General features: G+C 40.9%; 1 protein-coding gene across 1 annotated transcript in view; it reads left to right on the forward strand.

Moving 5' to 3' along the window:
* Positions 1 to 22,770, forward strand: part of LOC137371293 (mitochondrial intermediate peptidase-like) — a 252,397-nt gene that overhangs the window by 136,211 nt on the left and 93,416 nt on the right. The window contains exons 10-13 of the mRNA XM_068033632.1: positions 303 to 310; positions 15,931 to 15,944; positions 18,587 to 18,773; positions 19,456 to 19,533. Of these exons, the coding sequence (XP_067889733.1) occupies positions 303 to 310; positions 15,931 to 15,944; positions 18,587 to 18,773; positions 19,456 to 19,533 (287 nt within the window). The remainder of the gene's footprint in view (positions 1 to 302; positions 311 to 15,930; positions 15,945 to 18,586; positions 18,774 to 19,455; positions 19,534 to 22,770) is intronic.

Raw genomic sequence — 22,770 nt, forward strand, 5'->3', positions numbered from 1 at the left:
ATTAATTGTCCACCACTATTTACGACCCCCGGTCTGGCAGCTGTGTCCTTCAGGACTTGGCCAGTTGGATCACTGTTGGTTACGATGGAGCTACTCTTGGTGCTGAAAATTGAAATTCCCCAGCCGAGGACATTCTGTACCCTTGCTACCCTCAGTGCCTTCTCCGTGTTCGACATGGAGAAGTACTGATTCATTAGCTCAGGGAGGCTGGTAAGTGGTAATCAATCGGAGTTTTCCTTGTCAATGTTCGACCTGAAGCCATGAGCCTTTATGGTTCTGGAGCCGATGTTGAGGACTCCAAGGGGAGCATGTATAGCGCATGCTTCTCCCAGTTTTTGACAAATTTGACATTAAGTTCCTGAAGTTGACTTTGCCCCCCAATTAGCATATTTAAAGGACCTAATGCTTGTTTTTGGTGGGCACCTTCGGCATTCAGCTGCAGTTTGACAGCTGGTACATTTCTGAGGGGTATTGGAAGATCACATCCAAAAATTGGTCCCTCCAACTGCTATTTTGTGCCCACAAATTGGGCGCAATGGGCATCAATTTCTCCCTCAATCATATCTGCAGTAGTAAACCATTTAAAGCCATTAAATTTACTTGTCCTTTATCATGACTTCAACCACTTGTGTGCAGTTGCAGTCTTGTTTTAAGAGTATTCATATGCTACATATTTTGTAATGGTTTCAAACCCTCAAGGGAAAATATAATCATCTGCTATTCAAAGAATGGAGAGACAAATGATCAAGCTCGAGCTCATTCGTCACTTCATAAATTTAAGTTAGCTTCTAAATGTTTTGAGATCCTTAACATTAAAGAATGACTTGCAGATTTGAAGGCCAATCAAATTATTGTTAATTATCACCTCATCTTGTTCATGCTGGAGCAGTTGATTGTTTTGTTAAAACATGTTTTAAACACAGTTTTGTAATTTCATGTTTTCGTGAGAGAAAAAGTTTATGGATAATTTCTAAGTAGTGTTCAGTTTTTTAAAAAGTGAAATAAAATGCATACTGTATTATCAACTCAATTGATTATCATAAAGCCTTTGAAAGGTCACCATTTTTGTGACTAAGCATTTATCTCTGCTTTGTGAAAATGATATGAAACTTGTAATGTAATTAAAAATATGATTTGTGACCATAAAATAAGCTTCCCCTCCTCTGCTCCACCCATTGAAAAGGAGATTCTGTTCAGTGTTTGCCTTATGTAAAGAGAGCTGTCAACATTGGACAAGTTGTAGGCGTGAATGGTATACCTGACACACAAGAACACAAGAAATAGGAGCAGTAGTAGACCATATGGCCCATTGAGCCAGCTTCGCCATTCAATACGATCATAACTGATCTTGGGCTTCAATTCCACTTTCCTGCCTGCTCCCCATATCCGTTGATTCCCTGCGAGATCAAAAATCTATCCCAGCCTTAAATGTGTTCAATGATGGCGCATCCACAACCCTCTGGGGTAGAGAATTCCAAAGATTCACAACCCTTTGAGTGTAGTAATTTCTCCTCATCTCAGTCCTGAATGATTGACCCCTTATCCTGAGACTGTGTCCCCGTGTTCTAGATTCCCTGATCAGTGGGAACAATCTCTCAGCTTCTACCCTATCAAGCCCTTTCAGAATCTTGTATGTCTCAATTAGATTGCCTCTTATTCTAAACTCCAGAGAATATAGGCCCAATTTACTCAGCCTTTCATCATAGGACAAACCCCTCATTCCAGGGACCAATTTAGCAAATCTTCACTGCATTGCCTCCAGTTGACACACAGCAAAAACATAAACCTGGTTAAAAGTAGCCAGCTCTGAAGTGACATTATTATAACTGTCCCATCTCTCATTCATTTTGTTATCCTCCCTTTTTTCTACTTTTTAGAGTCATAGAGTCGTATAGCATAGAAACAGGCCCTTCGGCCCACCACATCCATGCTGACCATTATGCCTATCTATTCTAATCCCACCTGCCTGCATTAATTCCATATCCCTCTATGCCTTGCTCATTCAAGTACCTGTCCAGATGCCTCTTAAATGTCGCTACTGTTCCTGCCTCCACCACCTCCTCAGGCAGCTCATTCCAGATACCCACTATTCTTTGTGTGAAAAATTTACCCCTTTGATCCCCTTTAAACCTCCTCCCTCTCACCTTAAATCTTTGCCCTCTAGTTTTAGTCACCCCTACCATGGGAAACAGACTCTGGCTATCTACCCTATTTATGCCTCTCATAATTTTATATACCTCTATCATGTCCCCGCTCAGCCTCCTTCACTCCAGGGAAAACAGACACAGCCTATCCAATCTCTCTTTGTTACTCGAGCCCTCTAAACCAGGCAACATCCTTGTGAATCTTTTCTGCACCCTCTCTAGCTTAATCACATCTTTCCTGTAGTGCGGCGACCAGAACTGCACACAGTACTCCAAATGCAGTCTAACCAATGTTATGTACAACTGTAACATGACGTCCCAACTCTTGTACTCACTGCCTCGGCCGATGAAGGCAAGTATGCCATATGCCTTCTTCGCCACCCTGTCCACCTATGTTGCCACTGTCAGGGAGCTATGTACTTGCACCCCAAGGCGTCTCTGCTCAACAATACTTCCCAGGGCTTTGCCATTCACTGTATATGTCCTGCCCTGATTTAACTCCCCAAAATGCATCACTTCACACTTGTCTGCGTTAAATTCCATTTGCCACTCCCTTGCCACTTTCCCAGTTGATCTATATCCTGTTGTAACTTTAGACAACCTTCTTCACTGTCCACTATACCACCAATTTTGCAGTGTCATCTGCAAACTTACTAATCATGCCCTTTACATTTTTCTTTCTCTATCTTTCACTTTCTCCCTCCACATTTCCCCGCTGTGACATTTGTAAACAACAACAGTAACTTATGTTTATATAGTGCCTTTAATGTAATCAGATACCCCAAGGCACTTCATAGGAGCGTTATGACGCAAAATATGACACCAAGCCACATGAGATATTGGGTCAGATGACCAAAAGCTTGGTCAAAGTGGCAGATTTTAAGAAGTGTCTTAAAGGAGGAAAATGAGGTATTGAGCTTTAGGCAGGGTATTCCAGAGCATGAGGCCTAGGCAACTTAAGGCACAGCCACCGATGATGGAATGATAAAATTCGGGAATGCTTAAGAGGCCAGAATTAGAGGAGCGCAGATATCTGAGGGTTGTGGGCTGGAGGAGATTACAGAAACAAGGAGGGGCAAGGCCATGGTGGGGTTTGAAAACAAGGATGCGAATTTTAAAATCAAGATGTTGCTTGACCTGGAGTCAATCTAAGTCAGCAAGCACAGGGGTGACAGGTAAATAGGACTTGGTACGAGTGAGGGCGGCATAGTGGCGCAGTGGTTAGCACCGCAGCCTCACAGCTCCAGCGACCCGGGTTCGGTTCTGGGTACTACACATGTGGAGTTTGCAAGTTCACCCTGTGACCGCGTGGGTTTCCGCCGGGTGCTCCGGTTTCCTCCCAAAGCCAAAGACTTGCAGGTTGCTAGGTAAATTGGTTATTGTAAATTGCCCCTAGTGTAGATAGGTGGTAGGAGAATTGAGGGAAGGTGGGGATGTGGTAGGGAACATGGGGTTAATGTAGGATTAGTATAAATGGGTGGTTGTTGGTCGGCACAGACTCGGTGGGCCGAAGGGCCTGTTTCAGTGTTGTATCTCTCTCTCTCTCAAGACACAAGCAGCAGTTTTGGATGACCTCAAGTTTATGGAGGGTAGAATGTGGGAGACCCGCCAGGAGTCAGTTGAAATAGTCAAGTCTGAGGTAATGAAGGCATGAATGAGGGTTTCAGCAACAGATGGGCTAAGACGGGGAAAAGTCGGGTGAAAATAGGCGGTCTTGGCGATGGCACGAATATGAGGTCGGAAGCTCATCTTGGGGTCAAATGTGACACCAAGGTTACGAACAGCTGGCTGTGACTGGGGAACATAAAAATTGCAAATCCAGGTCTGCCATTAAATTTGGCAGGACCTGAGGGAAACTCTTCTTTCCGGATTTTGCAGCCTCAAACCAGCCCCACTCTATTCCCGCCCCACTCTATTCCCACCCCACTGCCCGAATTAATATCCATCCCTATGTTAGCATATAAGAAAAGTTAGATAGGAGGTTAAAGGGAAATTGATAAAGGGATATAGAAACAGAGGGGACGCATGAGATTAAGACTAATGCTAATGAGGGGGATAAACACCAAGGTGAATTAGTTTGGTTGAACAGAATGTTTCCTTGTTGTAATTTCTATATCATTCCATGTCCTGTATATTTAGGCTAACTGCTACAAAACTAACTTTAGAACTTTGATTATCTTCAGATCCCATTGTGTCTCTTAAAAGCACAGTCCAAATTCTTGTTTTTAGTCCAGTTAGATGGGAAAAATAAATTGCTTGGCCTAAGAAAATTCTGCTGATTCGTGACATGTAGTTACTTCAATCCTGTAATTCTGTTATCAACGTGCAGAGCTTGAGGCAAAGGTTTGAATTTAGTGCAAGTTGATAACAAAAAGGTGAGTTATGAGAGGGATTTCTCTGACTTCATCTCTGTTGCCCTGTAGTATCCCAGTAACGCATATCTCTTGAGGTTTTAATTTTCTTTTCTTTCAAGTTTCCATGCAACTTATTGAAGCACAAACTTCTCTGTTAGCTGACAAGTAAAATGGGGAAGCAGATTATTTTTTGACAGTGGATGACAGTTGAAAAGAAGATCAAGAGGTACAGATGTCAAATGTGCCTTGAATGGCATGTATCCCATGGGCAACAGATAACTGAAGTTTACATACTCTGCTGAGTTTTTAAAAAGACACTGTTCCTTTTGTTTGGCTACATAAAGTGTTGATGCTCGCACTGCAGCATCAATCTCGGCATCTTAGAGGGACTTTTCACAGAGTTGAGAAAATATAACAATTTTTCACATCTAAGCTATTTTTACCAGATTTAGGTATTTGATCAACTGTCTGTTCACTTTACAGTCTCTCAGATTCATCATTGCTTTGAACTTGAATGTAAATGTTGTCTTTTTATGTAAAGCATCATATTGAAATAATATTTCCCTTTTCAAAAATAGGGCAGAGTATATAGTTTAATGAAATCCAGAGTATTGTCTCTTACAGTTTGTCAAATAGATGGTTGATGTCAGATAAAGATTGTCTGGCTTCCTTGAAACTGTTAACTAAGAGAAGAAATATTGAAAATAAGAGGGCCATTTTTGAAGCAGCAAAGATTTACATGAGGATTTGATAAGCTACAAATAATAAAACAGAAATGGACAACTTTATTTTCTAGCTTTGGAATAACTGGTTGGAGTTTCCCAAATGGTGTCATTTAAGTAAAATCTTGAGTTTCATTTTTGTCTGGAAGGCATGGGTCAAATGACTTCCTTTTCAAAGCTAACAATCACAACTGAAGCATGTTCTGGCAGCCTGAGTTCAATCTGCAGTGAAAATCAATCCACAGCAGAAAATGCTTAAAAAGGTCCTGTGTGATCTGATTGGTCTTTAATGGAATCTTCATGATTGGAACTACGCAAGTTGCCTTAGATAGAGACCATGTTCACATAATATCTCAACCCATGTGCACATTTGGCTACCCCATTGGACCGTTTTAAGTGCATCAACTAATTAATCATCCTTCCGAGAGCCAAAACTGCTGAGAATCTATCTTGAGGTGCTTGAGGTAAGTTTTGTAAATTAGGAGCTTGGTAATTTGTCGAATTTCTTATCTGGTATTATTTGATGGCCTTTTCTAATTCTTACTGCTAAGGAAAAGAACTGAAGAACAAGTAAATTGCCAATAGTATTGCCCCCAGTCAGTTGATTTCTTTTTATAAGCAAGATGGAGTTGTGAGAGGGACTTTAAGAACTTGCTCCACAGTGCCATTTAATAGCCAGATTCTGCAACTACATTGTGAAAGTTAGAATACCAAAATTAAATGGGATATGTTGACATATGTTATAATGTGCCACTCTTGTTTGTTATACTTGGAACAACATTATTATTGAATTTTCCTGGCAAAGTATTTAATGTTGACACAAAACTGTGACCAAAAATCACAAGAAGCAAAGTTTGTTGGAAGTCATTGTGTGTTCTATGCAAGATAGTTAATATATGGACATCTTATTTTGGTTAAAAAAAACTGAAGAATTTTAAAGTTAATGATTTCAAAAAGGGTTTTACTAAACCCAGATATTCCTAGTTGCTGCAAATATAAAATTTCATTTTGCCATTTTTTTTGTTATACTTAGAACAACATTTTTATAGAATTTTTTCTGACAAACCATTTCAACAAATCTTCTCCTGTTCATCTATCCTAATGAGAATGTGAAGTGTAGATTTGATGTGTTATTGTACGAACATGGATTTTGTTCAGGCAGTTAGAGGCAATGTAATACCACAGATGGGAAATTGAGCAGCAAACAGAGTTAGGTGAGATATTTGATAAGTTTGAAGAAGGGTTAGAAGTGTTGTACCCTATGGGTTAGTGCTGGGTCCGCTTTTGCCCTTGATACATATAAAATAATTTGAACTTTTTTGATGACATAAAGGTATGAAGTTTTGCAGCGGTGAGGAGGATTGTAAAAGACTAAAGGTAGACACAGGCAATCAAGTAGATTGGGAAGAAAGGAATAGGAATACATGCGCAATTTTAAAAAAATGAAGGTTTGCATGAACCGGTTCAATACATAATACCTCGCGAGTAAGAGTACAGGCAGATAAAGCCATTAAAAAGGGCAATAGTATGTTGTGTTTTATAAATAGGAGTAAAGAAATTAATGATGAATTTATGCAAAACAATGTGCAGCTTTTGGCACCCCACTACAGAAAGGACCTTAAAGCTATATATCGAAAACATGGTAAATCATCCAGGATGATAACTGAGGTTGGAAATATTGGTTATGAGGAGAAGCTTGAGATGCTGGAACTATTTCCACTGGAATAAAGAAGTCTTAGATGAGATTTCATTAAGGTTTTTAAAATCATGGCAAGTTTTGATAGGATGAATAAAGAAAAACAATTTCATAGAATCATAGCATAATACAGCCCAGAAAAAATCCATTCGGCCCATTGTGCCTGATCTTTGATAGAACTATTCAATTAATCCCACTCTCCTCTTTCCCCATGGTTCTGTAATTTTTCCCTTGAAGTATGTATCCATTTCTCTTTTGAATATTACTATTGAATCTGCTTCCACCACCCTTTGAAGTAGTGCATTTCAGATCACAACAACTCGCTGCAAAAAAAAAAGTTTCCTCATGTCGCCTCTGATTCTTTTGCTAATCACCTGTGTCCTCTGATTACCAACACTTTAGCCACTGGTAACAGAGTAAATAAGGACAACCTATCAAAACCATTCATGATTTTGAACACCGTTATCAAATCACTTCATAATCTCTTCTGCTCTAAGGAGATAATCCCAGTTTCTGCAGTCCCTCCACATAACTGAAGTCCCTGAACCCTGGCACCATTCCAGTAAGTCTCTTCAGTAGCTTCTGTAAAGCCTTGACATCCTTCCTAAAGTGTGATGCCCAGAAATGAACACAATACTCCAGCTGAATGTTTTATAGAAATTTAGCATAACTTCCTTGCTTTTGCACTCTAATCCTCTGTTAATAAAACCAAACATCGCATACATTTCTTTAATAGCCTTCTCAACTTCACCTGTCATATTCAAAGGCTTGTGTACATACAGCTCTGTTCCTGCTCCCCTTTAAAATTGTACCCTTTAGTTCATATTGCCTCTTCATATTCTTCCTCCTAAAGTTGATCACTTCACACTTTGCTGCTTTAAATTTCACCTGCCATTTGCCCATTTTACCCATCTATCTCTGTCCTCCTGAAGTCTGTTACTGTTCTGCTAATTGTTCGCTACATATCATTAGCAATTGTTGAGGTTGTACCATGTATATCCAAGTTCAAGTCTCTAAAATATATCAAAAAGAGCAGTGGGCCCAATCCCTGTGGAACACCACTGTATACCAGTGATTTGGACAAAGAGCAGGCTTTTGAAATCTTGCTTTGACCTGCTTGGAGCAAGAGAGGAAGACCCAGAAAAATATTAAGTCTCTCTGTAAAGGAAGCCTAATCCCTTAAGAAATCCTGCATTGGAAAGGTGGCACATTCTTATTGCCTCCAGTCTCTGAAGAATTCCTGCATCCAGAGTGGTTCCTGTTGCCTCCTGTGTTTTGGGAGATCCTGAAATCTCAAGAAAGCTTCTACTGCTAGACTGCTGTTTTTAAAAACCCAAGCAGACCGGTTGCTGCACCCCTGATGAAAGATCTGAGTGATGCCTGCTGCAGACAAATTGCATTGAAAGCCTACCCATCACAGACTGTTCATCAACTTTGCCCGGAAAGACTTTGAGTGGCATCTAACTATTTGACTCAGGGACACCTCACCGTAGCAAAAACATCCTACCAGAACATGATAAACTCAATCATTTTATTTTTCCTTTTTATTCCTAAGAAGCAGCTGTATACCAAAAATCTTTTTTCCTGGTTAACCAGTTTTTTTGAATGTATGTGTGTGTGTGTGCATGAGGGCTAAGGAAATAAGGAATTTTTCATACATTTAGATTTATCTTGTTAGTAGTTAAGCCTTATTATTTCTTTTGTAATAAATTGTAAATGTTGTTGTTTAAAGAAACCTGGTTTGGCATGCTTTATTCTGGGGGATGGATAAAGTGTTTAATTTGGCTATTCTTCGGTAGTTGGGAAACTTTTTATTTGATATGCTATGACCTGTGGCGTAGTGGGACTGAATTAACAGTGCATTACTCCTGTCTTGGTCATAACGCTCTACATTACTTTATCAAAGAACTTGACCAAGTTAGTCAAATATGATAGTTCTTTAACAAATCTGAACTGACTTTCATTTTTTTCTAAATGACAACTAACTTTTTGTTAACTTGTTTGAGAGGAGATTTGATAGAGGTGTTCTAAACCATGTGAAGTCCAGACAGATAGGGAGAGACTGTTCCTGTTGGTGAGAACCAGAGGAACTGAAATAAGGTGAATGGCAAAAGAAGCAACGGTGACGTGAAGAACTTTTTTACAGAGCGAGTGGTTAGCATCTGGAATGCACTGCCTGAGAGGGTGGTGGAGGCAGATTCAGTCATGGCTTTCAAAAGGGAATTGGATAAGCACCTAAATAGAAAAACATTGCACAGATATGGGTAAAAGGTGGGGGAGTGTGACGAGTTGTTTCTCCTGAAGAGAGCCAGTATGGACACAATGGACTGAATGGCTTCCTTCTCTGATTCTATGAACGAATTAATTTCTTCTTGTGGATGCATCGATTTTAAAATGTCACTAATATAGTGAACCGAAGAGGTTAGGAGAAATCGCTTTACACAGAAGATTGTTGGAGTAGAGAATACTAGATACTGTTCTCTGCTGCAAAGACAGGGAGTCCCGAAGGCTGTGTTGCCTACCTGATGCCAAGGTTAAGGAGATCTCTTCTGGGCTGGAGAGGAACTTGGAATGGGAGGGGAAGGATCCCGTTGTCTTGGTCCACGTAGGTACCAACGACATAGATAGGACTAGGAAAGAGGTTCTGCCGAGGGACTGTGAGCAGCTCGGGGCTAAATTAAAAAGGAGAACCACAAAGGTAATAATCTCTGGATTAAACTAATTAGTGGGGGGGGGGGGGGGGAGGGTTCAATTGAAGGGAAGTTTAAAAAATCAAAAATAAACTGGAGAGCAGAGATGCAGGGTAGTGAAGAGGCGCACGGTAATCAAAGTGTGACAGGAAGGGACAGAAAATATAAGCAGAAGAGTGCAACAGAAATTAGAACCAGCATGAGTAATAATGGCAAAAAGTCAAAGTTTAAGGCTGTTTATCTGAATGCGCGCAGCATTTGTAACAAGATAGATGAGTGATAGCACAAATAGAAATTAATGAGTATGACTTGATAACTATTAGAGACGTGGTTGCAGGGTGACCAAGACAAACTCAATATTTAAGGGTATTCGACGTTCTGGAAAAATAGGCAAAAAGGAAAAGGAGGTGGGGTAGCTTTGTTAATAAAGGAAGGTATCAGTGTGGTGGTGAGTAGTGATATAGGTGCAATAGATCGTGATGTGGAATCAGTTTGGGTGGAAATAAGGAATAGCAAGGGGAAGCATTCACAGTTGGGAGTCGTCTGTAGACCCCCGAAGAGTTGCCTCACTGTAGGAGAAAGTATAAATCAGGAAATAATGGAGACATGTAAGAAGGGCGCTACAATTGTCATGGGTGATTTTAATCTTCATATTGACCGGACAAATCAGGTTGGCAGAGGTAACATGGAAGACGAATTTGTAGAGTGCATCAGCGTGTGTTACTTAAAGCAATACATTGCAGAACATACCAGGGAACAGGCTATTTTAGATCTAGTAATGTGTAATGAGGTAGGATTAATAAGAGATATGATAGTTAAGGATCCTCTAGGGGTTAGTGATTGCAACATGGTAGAATTTCAAATTCAGTTTGAGGACGAGAAACTCTGGTCTCAAACCAGTGTCCTCAACTTAAACAAGGGCAATTACAGAGGTATGAAGAAAGAGTTGTCTAAAGCGGGCTGGGAAAATAGACTAAGGGGAAGTTTCAGTGAATGAGCAGTGGCAGACATTTAAGCAGATATTTCATAACGCTCAGCAAAAATTTATCTTGGTCAAAAAGAAGGACTCGATGAGAAGGATCCTGTAGTTAATTGAGGCGGTCAAGGAGAAAATCCAATCAAAAACTAAGACATACAAAGTGGCAAAAGCTAGTGGTAGGCCAGAGAATTGGGCATTTTTTAGGAACCAGCAGCGGATGCCTAAAAAGCTAATAGAGGGAGAAAATTGATTATGAAAATAAATTGGCAAAAAATATAAAAACAAACAGCAAGAGCTTCTACGGGTATGTGAAAGAAAGAGAGTAGCTCAAGTGAGCGTGGGACCCTTGGAGGATGCGACTGGAGAATTGATGACAGGGAACAAGTAAATGGCAGATAATTTAAACCAATATTTTGCATTGGTCTTCATGGTGGAGGACACTATAAACATCCCACAGATAATCAGATAAGCAAGGAGGTAATTGGAGGAAAGATCTTGTAACAGTCTCTATCACGAGGGACGAAGTATTTGACAAATTAATGGGACTAAAGATAGACAAGTCGCCAGGACCTGATGGCCTACATCCTAGGGTTTTAAAGGAAGTGGCTGAAGAGATAGTGGAAGCATTAGTTGAAATATTCCAGAACTCACTGGATTCCGGGAGGGTCCCGGATTGGAAAACTGCTAATGTGACACCGCTGTTCAAGAAGGGAGCGGGACAAAAAGCAGGAAACTATAGTCCAGTCAGCCTAACCTCAGTCGTTGGGAAAATGCTAGAGTCCATTATTAAGGTAGAAATAGCAGGACATTTAGAAAAGCTTAAAGCAATTAAACACAATCAATATGGTTTTGTGAAAGGGAAATCATGTTTGACAGATTTGCCAGAGTTCTTTGAGGATATAACTAGCAGAGTTGATAAAGGGGAACTGGTAAATGTAGTGTATTTAGATTTCCAGAAGGCATTCGATAAGGTGCCACATAAAAGATTATTGCACCAGATAGGAGCTCACGGTATTGGGGGTAATATATTAGCATGGATTGTGGATTGGTTAACTCACAGAAGACAGAGAGTCGGGATTAATGGGTCTTTTTCAGGTTGGAAAGATGCAACTAGTGGAGTGCCACAAGGATCAGTCCTAGGACCTCAGTTATTTACTATCTATATTAATGACTTGGAGGAGGGGGCAGTGTGTAATCTATCCAAATTTGCTGACAATACAAAATAGTTGGGAGGGCATGTTGTGATGAGGACATAAGGAATCTACAAGGGGATATAGATAGGTTGAGTGATTGGGCAAAAACTTGGCAGATGGAGTTTTATGTAGGAAAGTGTGAAGTCATGCACTTTGGTAGGAAGAATCAAAAGGCAGACTATAATTTAAATGGTAGAGACTTCAAAAAAGTGCAGCACAGAGGGATCAGGGTGTTCTTGTGCATGAAACACAAAAAGTTAGCATGCAGGTGCAGCAAGTAATTAAGAAGGCAAATGGAATTTTGGCCTTTATTGCTAGGGGGTAGGAGTTTAAAAATAGGGATGTCTTGTTACAACTGTACAGGGTGTTGGTGAGGCCGCACCTGGAGTACTGTGTACAATTTTGGTCCCCGTTTTTAAAGAAAGGATGTACTGGCATTGGAGGCAGTTCAAAAGAGATTCACTAGGCTGATTCCTGGGATGAGGGGGTTGACTTATCAAGGCTCAACAGGCTAGGCCTTTATTCATTAGAGTTTAGAAGAATGAGAGGTGATCTTATTGAAATGTACAAGATTCTGAGGGGGATTGACAGGGTAGATGTTGAGAAAATGTTTCCACTAGTGGGGGAATCGCGAACTAGGGGACATAGTTACGGAATAAGGGGACACTCATTTAAAACTGAGATGTGAAGGAATTTCTTCTGAGGATTGTGAATGTCTGGAATTCTCTACCCCAGAGAGTTGTGGAGGCTAGATCGCAAATAATTTAAAGAGGAGGTATATTTTGGAAATATTGGGGAGTTGAGGGCTATGAGGAGCTGGCACGAAAGAGTTGAGGTCTGGGGCAGGTTAGCCATGATCTTATTGAATGGCGGGTCAGGCCGAATGGCCTACTTTTGCTCCTATTTCTTATGTTCTTATGTTTGCTTCTGAGTGGCTGAGGTAGTGTCCATTGCATCTTTTAAGGAGAAAAACTGGATAAGCATTAGAGGCAGATGATGACACAAGGTTGTGGGGAGAAAGGGGCAGTGGAGTTTGTTTGGATTGCTGTAGCAATGTAACTGAATGATTTCTTTAAATGACGTAAATTTCAATGGCTGTATGTTTGTAATTTCATTATGCTCATGTGAAAGACTGCCAGAAATGCAATTTGTAGGCCCCAACAGTCTCAACAGCAATCATCTGGGAGGAAATGTCTTATATTAAGTAGAAAATTTAAATGAGCTAAAAACTGAAGGTGCTGAAAATTTACAGTATCTGAAAAGAAAATGGAGTGGTTATAATTCCTGGTCTAACCCTTTGCGGGAACTGATGGAGAAAGATCAATGCTTCTTTATAGGAATACTAAATTAAGAAAAACAACTGAATGTCAAGTACAACTATGCTAATTATTATTGCAAAAAGGCAAATAAAGGGATCAATAAATTATTAAAGATTTTTTTTTAACATGCTGATTCCCTTGAAAGCTGCTGGGTAGTTGTAAAAACTCAACTGACTCACTAATATTTTTCAGGAATGGAACCTGCCATCCCTATCTAGTTGGCCTACATCGGTTCCTAATGCCCTTAGGGCAACTGGAGATGAGAAATAATGCTTTGCCAATGCCATCCACATCCCAAGAATATGTTTTTAAATAAGGAGGGACCAAGGTTTGATAGCTACTTTGTCCTGAATGAGCTGATAATTACAGGGATGTCGTCAAAGATGCTACAGTTAGACTCAATGCCCTTGTACTGGTGGTGGGGATTGGCTAAGATTCCTACAGTTGATTATATCTAGAGACCCTGGGCTTAAATAGTGAATCTAGGCTAATAAATGTGTGCGTGTGGATGAGAGTAGGTTCACCTGTGAATGTCCTTCACCCTCACTTGGTTAAATAATCTGCTGACCCTCCCTGTCTAGGCTGATGAATGAAAAATACCATTTGGGCCAAGGTACTAAAAGACCCTGAGACACATCCCAGCATAAAGTTAATGCTCTCATGAGAGGGGAAAAACAAAATTTTAAAAAAGGCTTACATTTATATAGTGCTTTTCACAGCCACCAGACATCTCCAAGCGCTTTACAGTCAATGAAGTACTTTTGAAGTGTAGTCACTGTTGTAATACAGGAAACAGGGCAGTCAAATTGCGTACAGCAAGCTCCCACAAACAGCAATGTGATGATAACTAGATAATCTGTTTTTGTGATGTTGATTTGACGGATAGCTACTGGCCAGGGCAGCAGGGATAACTGCCCTGCTCTTCGAAACAGTGCCATGCGATCTTTTACGTCCATTTGAGAGGATAGATGGGACCTCGGTTTTTAACATCTAATCTGAAAGACAGCATCTCTGACAGTGCAGCACTCCCTCAATACTGTAATGAAGTACCAGCCTTGATTTTTGAGCTCTAGTCCTGGAGTGGGACTTGAACCTGAACCTTGTGACTTGGGCAAGAGTGCTACCAATCAAGCCATGGCTGACAGCCAAAAAAGGAAGAAAATAAACACAAAAATACCTGGAAAGAGATTACAAGTTCTTGATATACAAAGGCCGACTCGCACTTGGTCAAAAGGTGAATAAAATGGTTGCAGAACTGAAAAGATAATGGTGGAAAGTAAATGGGAGAATTGGCCAGAGAAAAGAATAGTATGAAGTTAATATTAAGACCAGAGTGCCCAGTTTGTTTTGAGCTCGATTGTAGAAAAGTAGGAGGTCAAAAACTTTAATGTTGGAGTGAGAATGGGTGACAAATTGCAGATGATTGCAGATTGGTCAGCATCATGATTAAGGTTTAGTAAAAATAATGGCCCACTTGCTATCTCTCATAACTAGTATGAGGTATAAGCTAATGTGATCACAATTCCAAATTACCAGTTGTTTCCATTCCTATAGCAGAAAAAATACATACCTAATTAATCCAAATTTATGGGAACCAACATATTCATTTTCTAATCCAGTTTTTTCTTACAAAGGTTAAATGCTATATTGACAATAATGAGGCTTCAGGCATATTAATGGGTTTTTAAAATAAATCTGATAGAACAAAATTTGTCTGTTTTAAAAAGAACATTTGGTTGGTTTTGCTATGGTTCTCTTTTTCCAGCCTGATTAACTTTATTTATTGATAAGGGTTAGAAACAAACTAAAATTGAATAAGATAGCATATGGGGCCTTTAGTTAAAATAAAAATGAGTGAGAATACAAGAACCTATTGAAAAAGGTTAAGTCAATGATGAGGAAAACAAGGAGGGAGTATGAGGGCAGGTTGAAAGAACAGTAAAGTATTCTGCAAATATATCAACAAACAGAGAATTGTTAAGGGTGAAGTAGCACTCCTGAGAGGAGAGTACAGTGAGTTAGTTGAAGATAAATGGAATAAATAATACTTAACATTTTTACAAAAAAGAAGATACTGAGGAGAAGATATAAAGGAAAGTATTAAAGATGTTATCTAGACTTAAAGAAATCAAAATGCCAGAATCTGACGAGACATCCAAGGATCCTGCGGCAAATGGGGGAAAATGTTGAGGAAGGCCAGGAAATTATGGACGGAATTTTGTTCGCATGGTGGGAATCCTGCTGACTGGCCCGAAAGCAGGGGGCAACCCCGCTTCGGCATTCTGTGGACCCTAAGCTGCATTTTATGGGGGCATGCAATTAATTGGCTGCTCTGAGAGCTGCCACCCGTGCCCAAGAGTTGCTGGTCAATCGGAGGACCAGCAGCTCATCGGCAACAGTGGCCACTGCTGGGTCTGCACCTGGAAGAAGAGGATGCCGTGGAAGGACGGTGACCTCCTAATTAGGTAAGTGGCTTCTGGCGGCGAGTGGAAACTATGTTGGTGAGGGCAGCTGGGGGTGGCCATTGCCACTGGGGGGCACCTCCTTGGGTCAAAGAGTGCCTGAATAGGAGGGGCCCCATCACCCCGACGACCCCCCATCCCCCGGCCGAGCCTGCTGAGAGCGGAGGGCCCACCTGCTGCTGATAAAATGCCAGTGGCAGCGGGAAGAGGCCCTTAATTGCCCACTTAAGTGGCACAATTGGCCTCTGGGCGGGAGGGCCGTCTGCCACCTCACCCGCTACTGGCAAGATGGCATGCTGGCAGGAACACAATGGGCACTCCAACCCTCCCACCTTCCCTCATCATTTTGTGGACCCCCTGGTAAAATTGAGCCCTATATTTCGGGGTTCAATTAAGAGTGCATGTATGCCAGAGGACTGGAAGGTGTCCAATGTAATACCCATATTCAAAAAAAAAGAACTGTGCTAATCCAGGTAATTATAGGCCAGTTATTTTAACATCTGTAGTAGGGAAATTTTGGAATCTTTAATTCGAGATGAAATTACTAAGTAACTAAATGAAGACATAATATTTAGAAGCAGCTGACATGGATTTCAGAAAGAAGATCATGTTTGACAAATCTGATAGTGTTGTTTGAGGAAGTGACTGATTTGGTGGATTGGGGAATTACAGTGAATATGGTATATATGGGCTGGAAATTCATTCACGGTGCTGCTTCCAAGCCAATTCCCTGGGAGCAGACAGAGGTGCCCACTGATTCTTGCACAACCCACAAGGGTTTCCTCATTGATATAATTGAAGAAACCTGTATGGGCTGCACAGATAGCAGCCCATGACACTGTCTTCTTCACTCCTACCCCAGAATTCAATGTAGTCTACGTAGCACCTCTTTGAAGCAGAGCTATGAGGACAAACCTGTAGCCCATGGACTTTCAAAAAGCCTTTGACCACATTGGAGAAAATTAAAGGCTTGTGGAATTAGGGTCAGGGTAGCAAATTGGATTAGAACTCATTAGTATGGAGGAAGCAGAACTTAGGAGTTGAGGGTAATTTCTCAGTGAATAGAAGTAGATAGCAGTAGGGTTTTGTTCTCAGGCTGCTTCTGTTAACTAAGTCAATGATTTGGATATAGGAATAGAGAATGTGGTGTCCAAATTTGCAGATGATTTGAATTATGAGATAGTAGATAATTGAGGACTAAAGGAAGCTGCAATGGGATGTTCATAAAATGGTCGAATGGGCAGAAATATGACATGGAATTCAGCATCAATAAGTGTAAGACAGTTCTAGGTAGTGCTCCACCCAGTGGTCCATTTGCTTGCATTGGTCAGTGATAGTTTCCCCTGATTTAGACTTGAGGGGGGCGATCTTGATGGTTGGCCCAAAAGCTCTCTTAATGCCATCATACATTCCTCTGATGCTTCTGGTGTCGGAGGCCAGTTGAATACGACTGCATAGTGAAACCTAAATAAGACTACGATTGATGCAGTGCGTGTAGTTTTGGACTCTGCACTATAGGAAGGTTTTGAGGCAATAGAGACAGTACAGTGAGATTCACCAGGATGCTGCTTGGCATGAGGAAATCCAGATAAAGAACAAAGACTTGAAACATTCGGGCTGTTTTCATAAGAACAACAGAGATTATTGGATGATTTGATAGCGGCGTTTAAAATTTTGAAGGGATGGTTCAGACCATATAGAAGCAGATGGGTTTCAGTGATTGATGGATCTAGAACTAGGGGGCATAGATTCAAAATGATAGATTTAGGACAGAGAGTAGGAACAGCCTTTTTACATGTGGTTGTGAGGTTGTGGAATATGCTACTAGAGGTAGTGATTGAAGTGGAGACAATTATTAGGGGTGCATTTTAACAACTAATGGCTTCTGGCAGGAAACCGTGGAAGTCAGGTAATTTCCCACCTAGCCATGACAAAATGCTGCTACATAGATTATAACTCTCAAGCATCATTGTCATGTCATCTGCCGACTAACTTGTGGATGGAAAGTGGCTGCTGGCCTGTTGAGTATCGATGACCAAAGGCTGCCTCCTGGCAGTCGTGCAAATATGGAGACAAGGGTTCTCGGGGATATCTCGGGAGGGGGAGTGGGTGAGTGATGGGTGGAATCTGGGGCAGAGTAAGCCTAAGCTTTCCTTGTGGGGCCAGAAGGAACTTGTATTGGCTCCTTCTGGCCTCACAGAAGTAAGCAGAAAAATGTATTTTCAATGGCCCCATCTGCTGAAAGCCACAGTAGCTTCCCTACTCAGGCAGGAGTCAAAATTGAAGTTGGCCGGATGATGTGTTTGCACCTATCGGCTTAGTAAAAATTGGCAATGGCAGAATCCAAGCAGGATATCAACTGTTGAATCACCTACTGGATTTGAAATACTTATCAGTCCAATTTCGGCCAGACAGATTGGGTTAAAATCCCTCCCAGGATAAATAGTTGGTTAAAGGAAAGGGGGAATAAAGGAATACTGGAACAGAGCAGGTGCGTAATTAGGACAATTGCTCATGTGTAAGATTAACACCAACATGGACCAGTTGGGCCAAATGACCTGTTTCCGTGTTTAATTTCTATAGTAGTTCAGTCTAAATCTGTGTAAATTTTGCATTTAATACTTGTTTTTGGAAAGTTTACAAAGATAGAATATAAAAGAATGGTGTTGTATTTTGGAAAGTTTGCAAAGATAGAATACAAAAGAACGGTGTTGTATTAAACATTTTTAAAAAAAATCAGGGTCACTATGATCATTATTCTGCTCTTTTTCAAGGATTCCTTGTGTAATTTTGTTGTAGCCAGTAATGGATTCAGTTCAGCAGTGTTGTGCTCTTACAAAAGGAGATAATAAAGAAAGAAAATGTTTTATTTCTCTTCTGCATGCTGTATTTTCATTCTATGGAAAGCAAATTATAGTTAACCTGTATCATATTTGGCACAAGTAATGAGACAATATGTATTCATATCGACTGAGATCTCTTGCACTGCTTGAGGAAAGTAGCTCAGCCCATTGTTTTTAAAAATAGAGTTTCTAATGCTTTCATTGGTCTCATTTTCAGGTTTAACATAGAGCCTAGTCTGTATAGCCCATTTTTTTCTTTGGGGGCCTGTATGGACGGTTTGAATCTGCTTTTCACCCAGCTGTTAGGTGTCACACTATGTGTAGAAGAGCCAGAAAAAGGTGAAGTCTGGTCTGACGATGTCCAAAAACTGGTGAGTTAATATATTGAAGGACTTGAATTGTAGTAAAATTCCTATTATAAATGGTTGTGGTCCACCTTATTGAGATTTAAGTTCCTGTAATGATAACAAATAGTGTTAAAGTTCAGACACAATTTTAATATTGAAAGACTTGTAATGTGCTTACTCCATTGAGGTCTAGATATGGATTGCACTTAAGCATGAAGAACTTTAAAAGTTAGATTTAGTATTTTTAGTTTCTTATGATTTATGGTGTTTAGTTTTATAAATGGTACAACCCTAGGCAGATTAATGGGGGTGATGGGCTCAAAATTAAGTGGCAGCTGAAAATTGTGGATCCTAATGTAAAATGAAATGAGTAATGATTCAAATTAGAGAGGTTCTTTTTGATCTAGCTTTCCTTGTTTTTTCATTGTTTCCACAAAAATGAATGAATTGCCTGATCAAGTTTATGATTTAATTTTTGGTGATCATGTTCTATTTATAAAATACTTCAATTTAGAAGTTTCAATGTATATAAATTTTTGTAAAGTCACGTGTGTGTGTTTCAGATGGGGTACACTCTTAGAAACTGCAACGAACAACCTCTTTTGAACAGCCTGAATGAGATATTGATGCCTGATGAAGATTTATTCTTTAAAATAAATTGTTCCAAAATTCTGTTTGAATGATCAATGGTGTCCTTCTTTGCTAGGCTGTGGTTGATGAAACTGATGGACTTATGGGATACATTTACTGTGATTTCTTCCACAGATCTGACAAACCCAATCAGGTATGTTTTCACTAATATTTTTTGTCATATATATGTTATACCAAACAATTAGGTCTTTGGACTAAATATGTTCACTCCATTATTTAAGAGTAAGGGAGATAACTAGGAAATTATAATCCGATTAGTCTAACATCAGTTGCAGGAAGTTACTAGGGACAGAGTGGCATTTGGCATTTGGCCAAATATCAGACAGCCAGCATGTATTTGTAAAGGGTAAATCGTGCCTACTGAACCTAGTTGAATTCTTTGAGGAGGTAACTTATGTGGTAGCTGAGGGACAATCTATGGATGTTATTTATATAGACTTCCAGGAGGCCATATAAGAGACTGTTAATAAAAGTGAGAGCACATGGAATTGGAGGCAACCTATTGGCTTGGACAGGGAATTGGTTAGGAAGTAGAATTACAGATATGTACTCAAATTGCCAGGATGTAACTCGTGCTGTTCCCTGTACTGAGGCTGCAGTTTTTCTATATTTGTAAATGACTTGGATGATGAGATAGAGAGTCATATATCTAAATTTGCTGAGGGCATTGTTAGGTGGCACAGATAATAATGTAGATGGGAGCAGAAAGTAGCATAGGGACATTGATATATTAGGTGAGCGGGCAAAACATTAGCAGATCAGAGTATTTTCTAAATGGCAAGAATATAGAAACTTTGGATAAGCAGGAAGACTTAGGGGCCCAAGTGCAGAAATCACTAAAAACTATTGGACAGGTATAAAATATAATTAAATAGGCTAATGGAATGCTGGACTTTATCTCAAGAGGACTGAAATACAAAAGGGTGGAAGTTATGTTATAACTGTCCAGAGATCTGGTTAGGCCCCATGTGGTGTACTACATTTCAGTTCTGGACAACACATCTCAGGAAGGATATATTAGCCTTGGTAGAAGTGCAGTGCAGATTCACCAGAATATATCCGGGTTAAGAAGGCTGCATAGACTAGTCTTGTATTCCAAGGAATATAGAACATTAAAATTGAAGTGGTTTAAGATGATTAAAGCATTGGATTGGGTGGCTAGAGATAAACTATTTCCCCTGCTGAAAGAGTCCATAACCAGGGATGAGAAATTTCCATCAAATGACGGCTGGCTTTTAAAAAAAAATTACCTTCAATGACTGTTCTGATTTTATTATTAAAGCTGGTCTGTACTTCAAAATCGGAAAGGGACGGGTGGTGGGGGAGAGAGCAGGCTGGGGGGTGGGGGGGAGAGGTTGAGGGAAGAGAGTGAGTATAGTGGGTGAGAGAGAGTGAGTGAGACTGGGGGGAGAGAGAGAGAGCGGCCAGAATTTTATGTTGGACGGGAGGCTCCACCCACCTGCTGAAAAGTCAGTGGCAAGCCTGACTCCGCCAGGCTGGGATTCTTTGCTCCCCAGGCCCTTAATTGGTCTTAACGGGACTTCCAGCTCCTTGAGGCAGAAAGTCTCACCTAATGGAGCTGCCAGCCAATCAGCAGGCCGGCGGCTGTTAGTCTCAGCAGTGCCACCAGAAGTGATGGTCGCTGATGGGACTACACTCAATCACCGGAGTCAACAAGAAGGACGGCCCCGGAAATCAGTTAACATTTTGGGGCCTGGCTGGGGACAATTGGCCGGGCAAGTCAAGGGGGGTTGTTTTGGGGGGGGTGGGGGCGGTGGTTTGGGTCTTTTGGGGCGGCCCTCCGTGGGGCACAGGGTGTCCGATCAGGAGGGCCCCCACCCCTCCCAAGCCCACAAGAAGGCTGCCTGGTTTTGCCAGGCGGGGTTCTTCGAGGGTAAAATACCCGTGGCGGCAGGAGTAGGCCCTTAAGTGGCAGTTAACTGTCCATTTAAGGGCCTTGATTGGCTTGGATGGGCAGGCTGTTTCTTGCTGTTGCCGCCCTGCATAAAATTGCAACAGGGGAGGGAGGGTCTGTGGAACTGCCCACCCTGCACCCCCCACACCCCCCCACCGCAGGGCAGCCACCAGCCCTCTCGTTGCGAGGGTCATGAAATTCCAGCCAGTGAGTGAGACCAGTGGGGGGAGAGAGACAAAGAGATTGGGCAGAGGGAGACTGAGGGGGAGAGAGACTGGTGGGATCGAGAGACATAGAGAGAAACACACACTGGAGGTGGGGTGGGGGGAGGGGAGAACGAGATCAAGATCACTCCCGACAGTTGGACATCTATTCGGAATACTCCACATCACTACATTAAGTGTACGGGCAGACATTGACTGCTTGTGCAAGCAAAAACACTGCCAGGTATTTCACTACACCAGTGTTCAACATAGTGACAAGAAAGTAAGTTAATAAATTAGTTTTTTCATTTAAAGATTGTTCACAAAAAAGTGCTTTTTTTTGTTATGATTAATGGTAAAATAAAACTCTCATGCCTTTATCTTTCTGAAATTTTCTCACTAGCTCCTTATGCAGGCCAAAATTGTGATGTGGCCCCTCACACAAAAGGTTTAGACACCCCTGCAGTTTTCGACCTGCAGACCCAAAAGACCTGCTTTAAAAAAAAATCAGAACCGTCAGTTTCACTGACAGTTGCTGCAAGTAGGAACTGCTGCTTCCGACCTTTGGGCAACTTTGTGGTTTTCTGGCGGGCTTTAAGAAAAATCGGAACTGACAGTTCTGGTGTTAACATTTACTGATCCTTCATAATTATATGATGTACTTCCTATATTAATTGCAAAAATGTTGGAATGCCGAGGCCACTTTGGTGAATTTATACAAGTGGATTGATCCACCGTCTTGACAGCAATCAAAGGTAAGCAAAGGGAAAACTAATGTTCCTACATATTTGAAGTGGCCTGGAAGTATTTGCAGTCATTACAGATCATTAACAGTGCTATAATTACATGATTCCTTGTCAAAAAAATAATTATAGACTTTTTTGTTGTTGGCCACTAATTTTCAAACCTTTTTGGTCTTTGGTCACTCTCACCCCTGCCATAACATAAAATTGGAGCTCGCTTGTTCAGTGGTGATGTCAGAAAGCGCTCCTTCACACAATAGGCTGTGAAAATCTGGACCTCTCCCCCAAAAAGTTGTTGAAGCTAGGTGTTCGGCAATGGTATTAGGGTTACAGAACCAAGGCTGGTAGATGAAGTTTAGATACAGAACAGCCATGATCTAATTGAATAGTGAAATAGGCTCGAGGGGCTGAATTGTCTACTCCTGTTCTTATGTTCATAAGTACATCACATAGAGTGCACATACCTCTATTATAAATTCACAATGATGTTTTGCTATGTCATAAACCAT

This window comes from Heterodontus francisci, chromosome 6 (assembly GCF_036365525.1).
Source record: "Heterodontus francisci isolate sHetFra1 chromosome 6, sHetFra1.hap1, whole genome shotgun sequence".
NCBI classification, from domain to species: Eukaryota; Metazoa; Chordata; class Chondrichthyes; order Heterodontiformes; family Heterodontidae; genus Heterodontus; species Heterodontus francisci.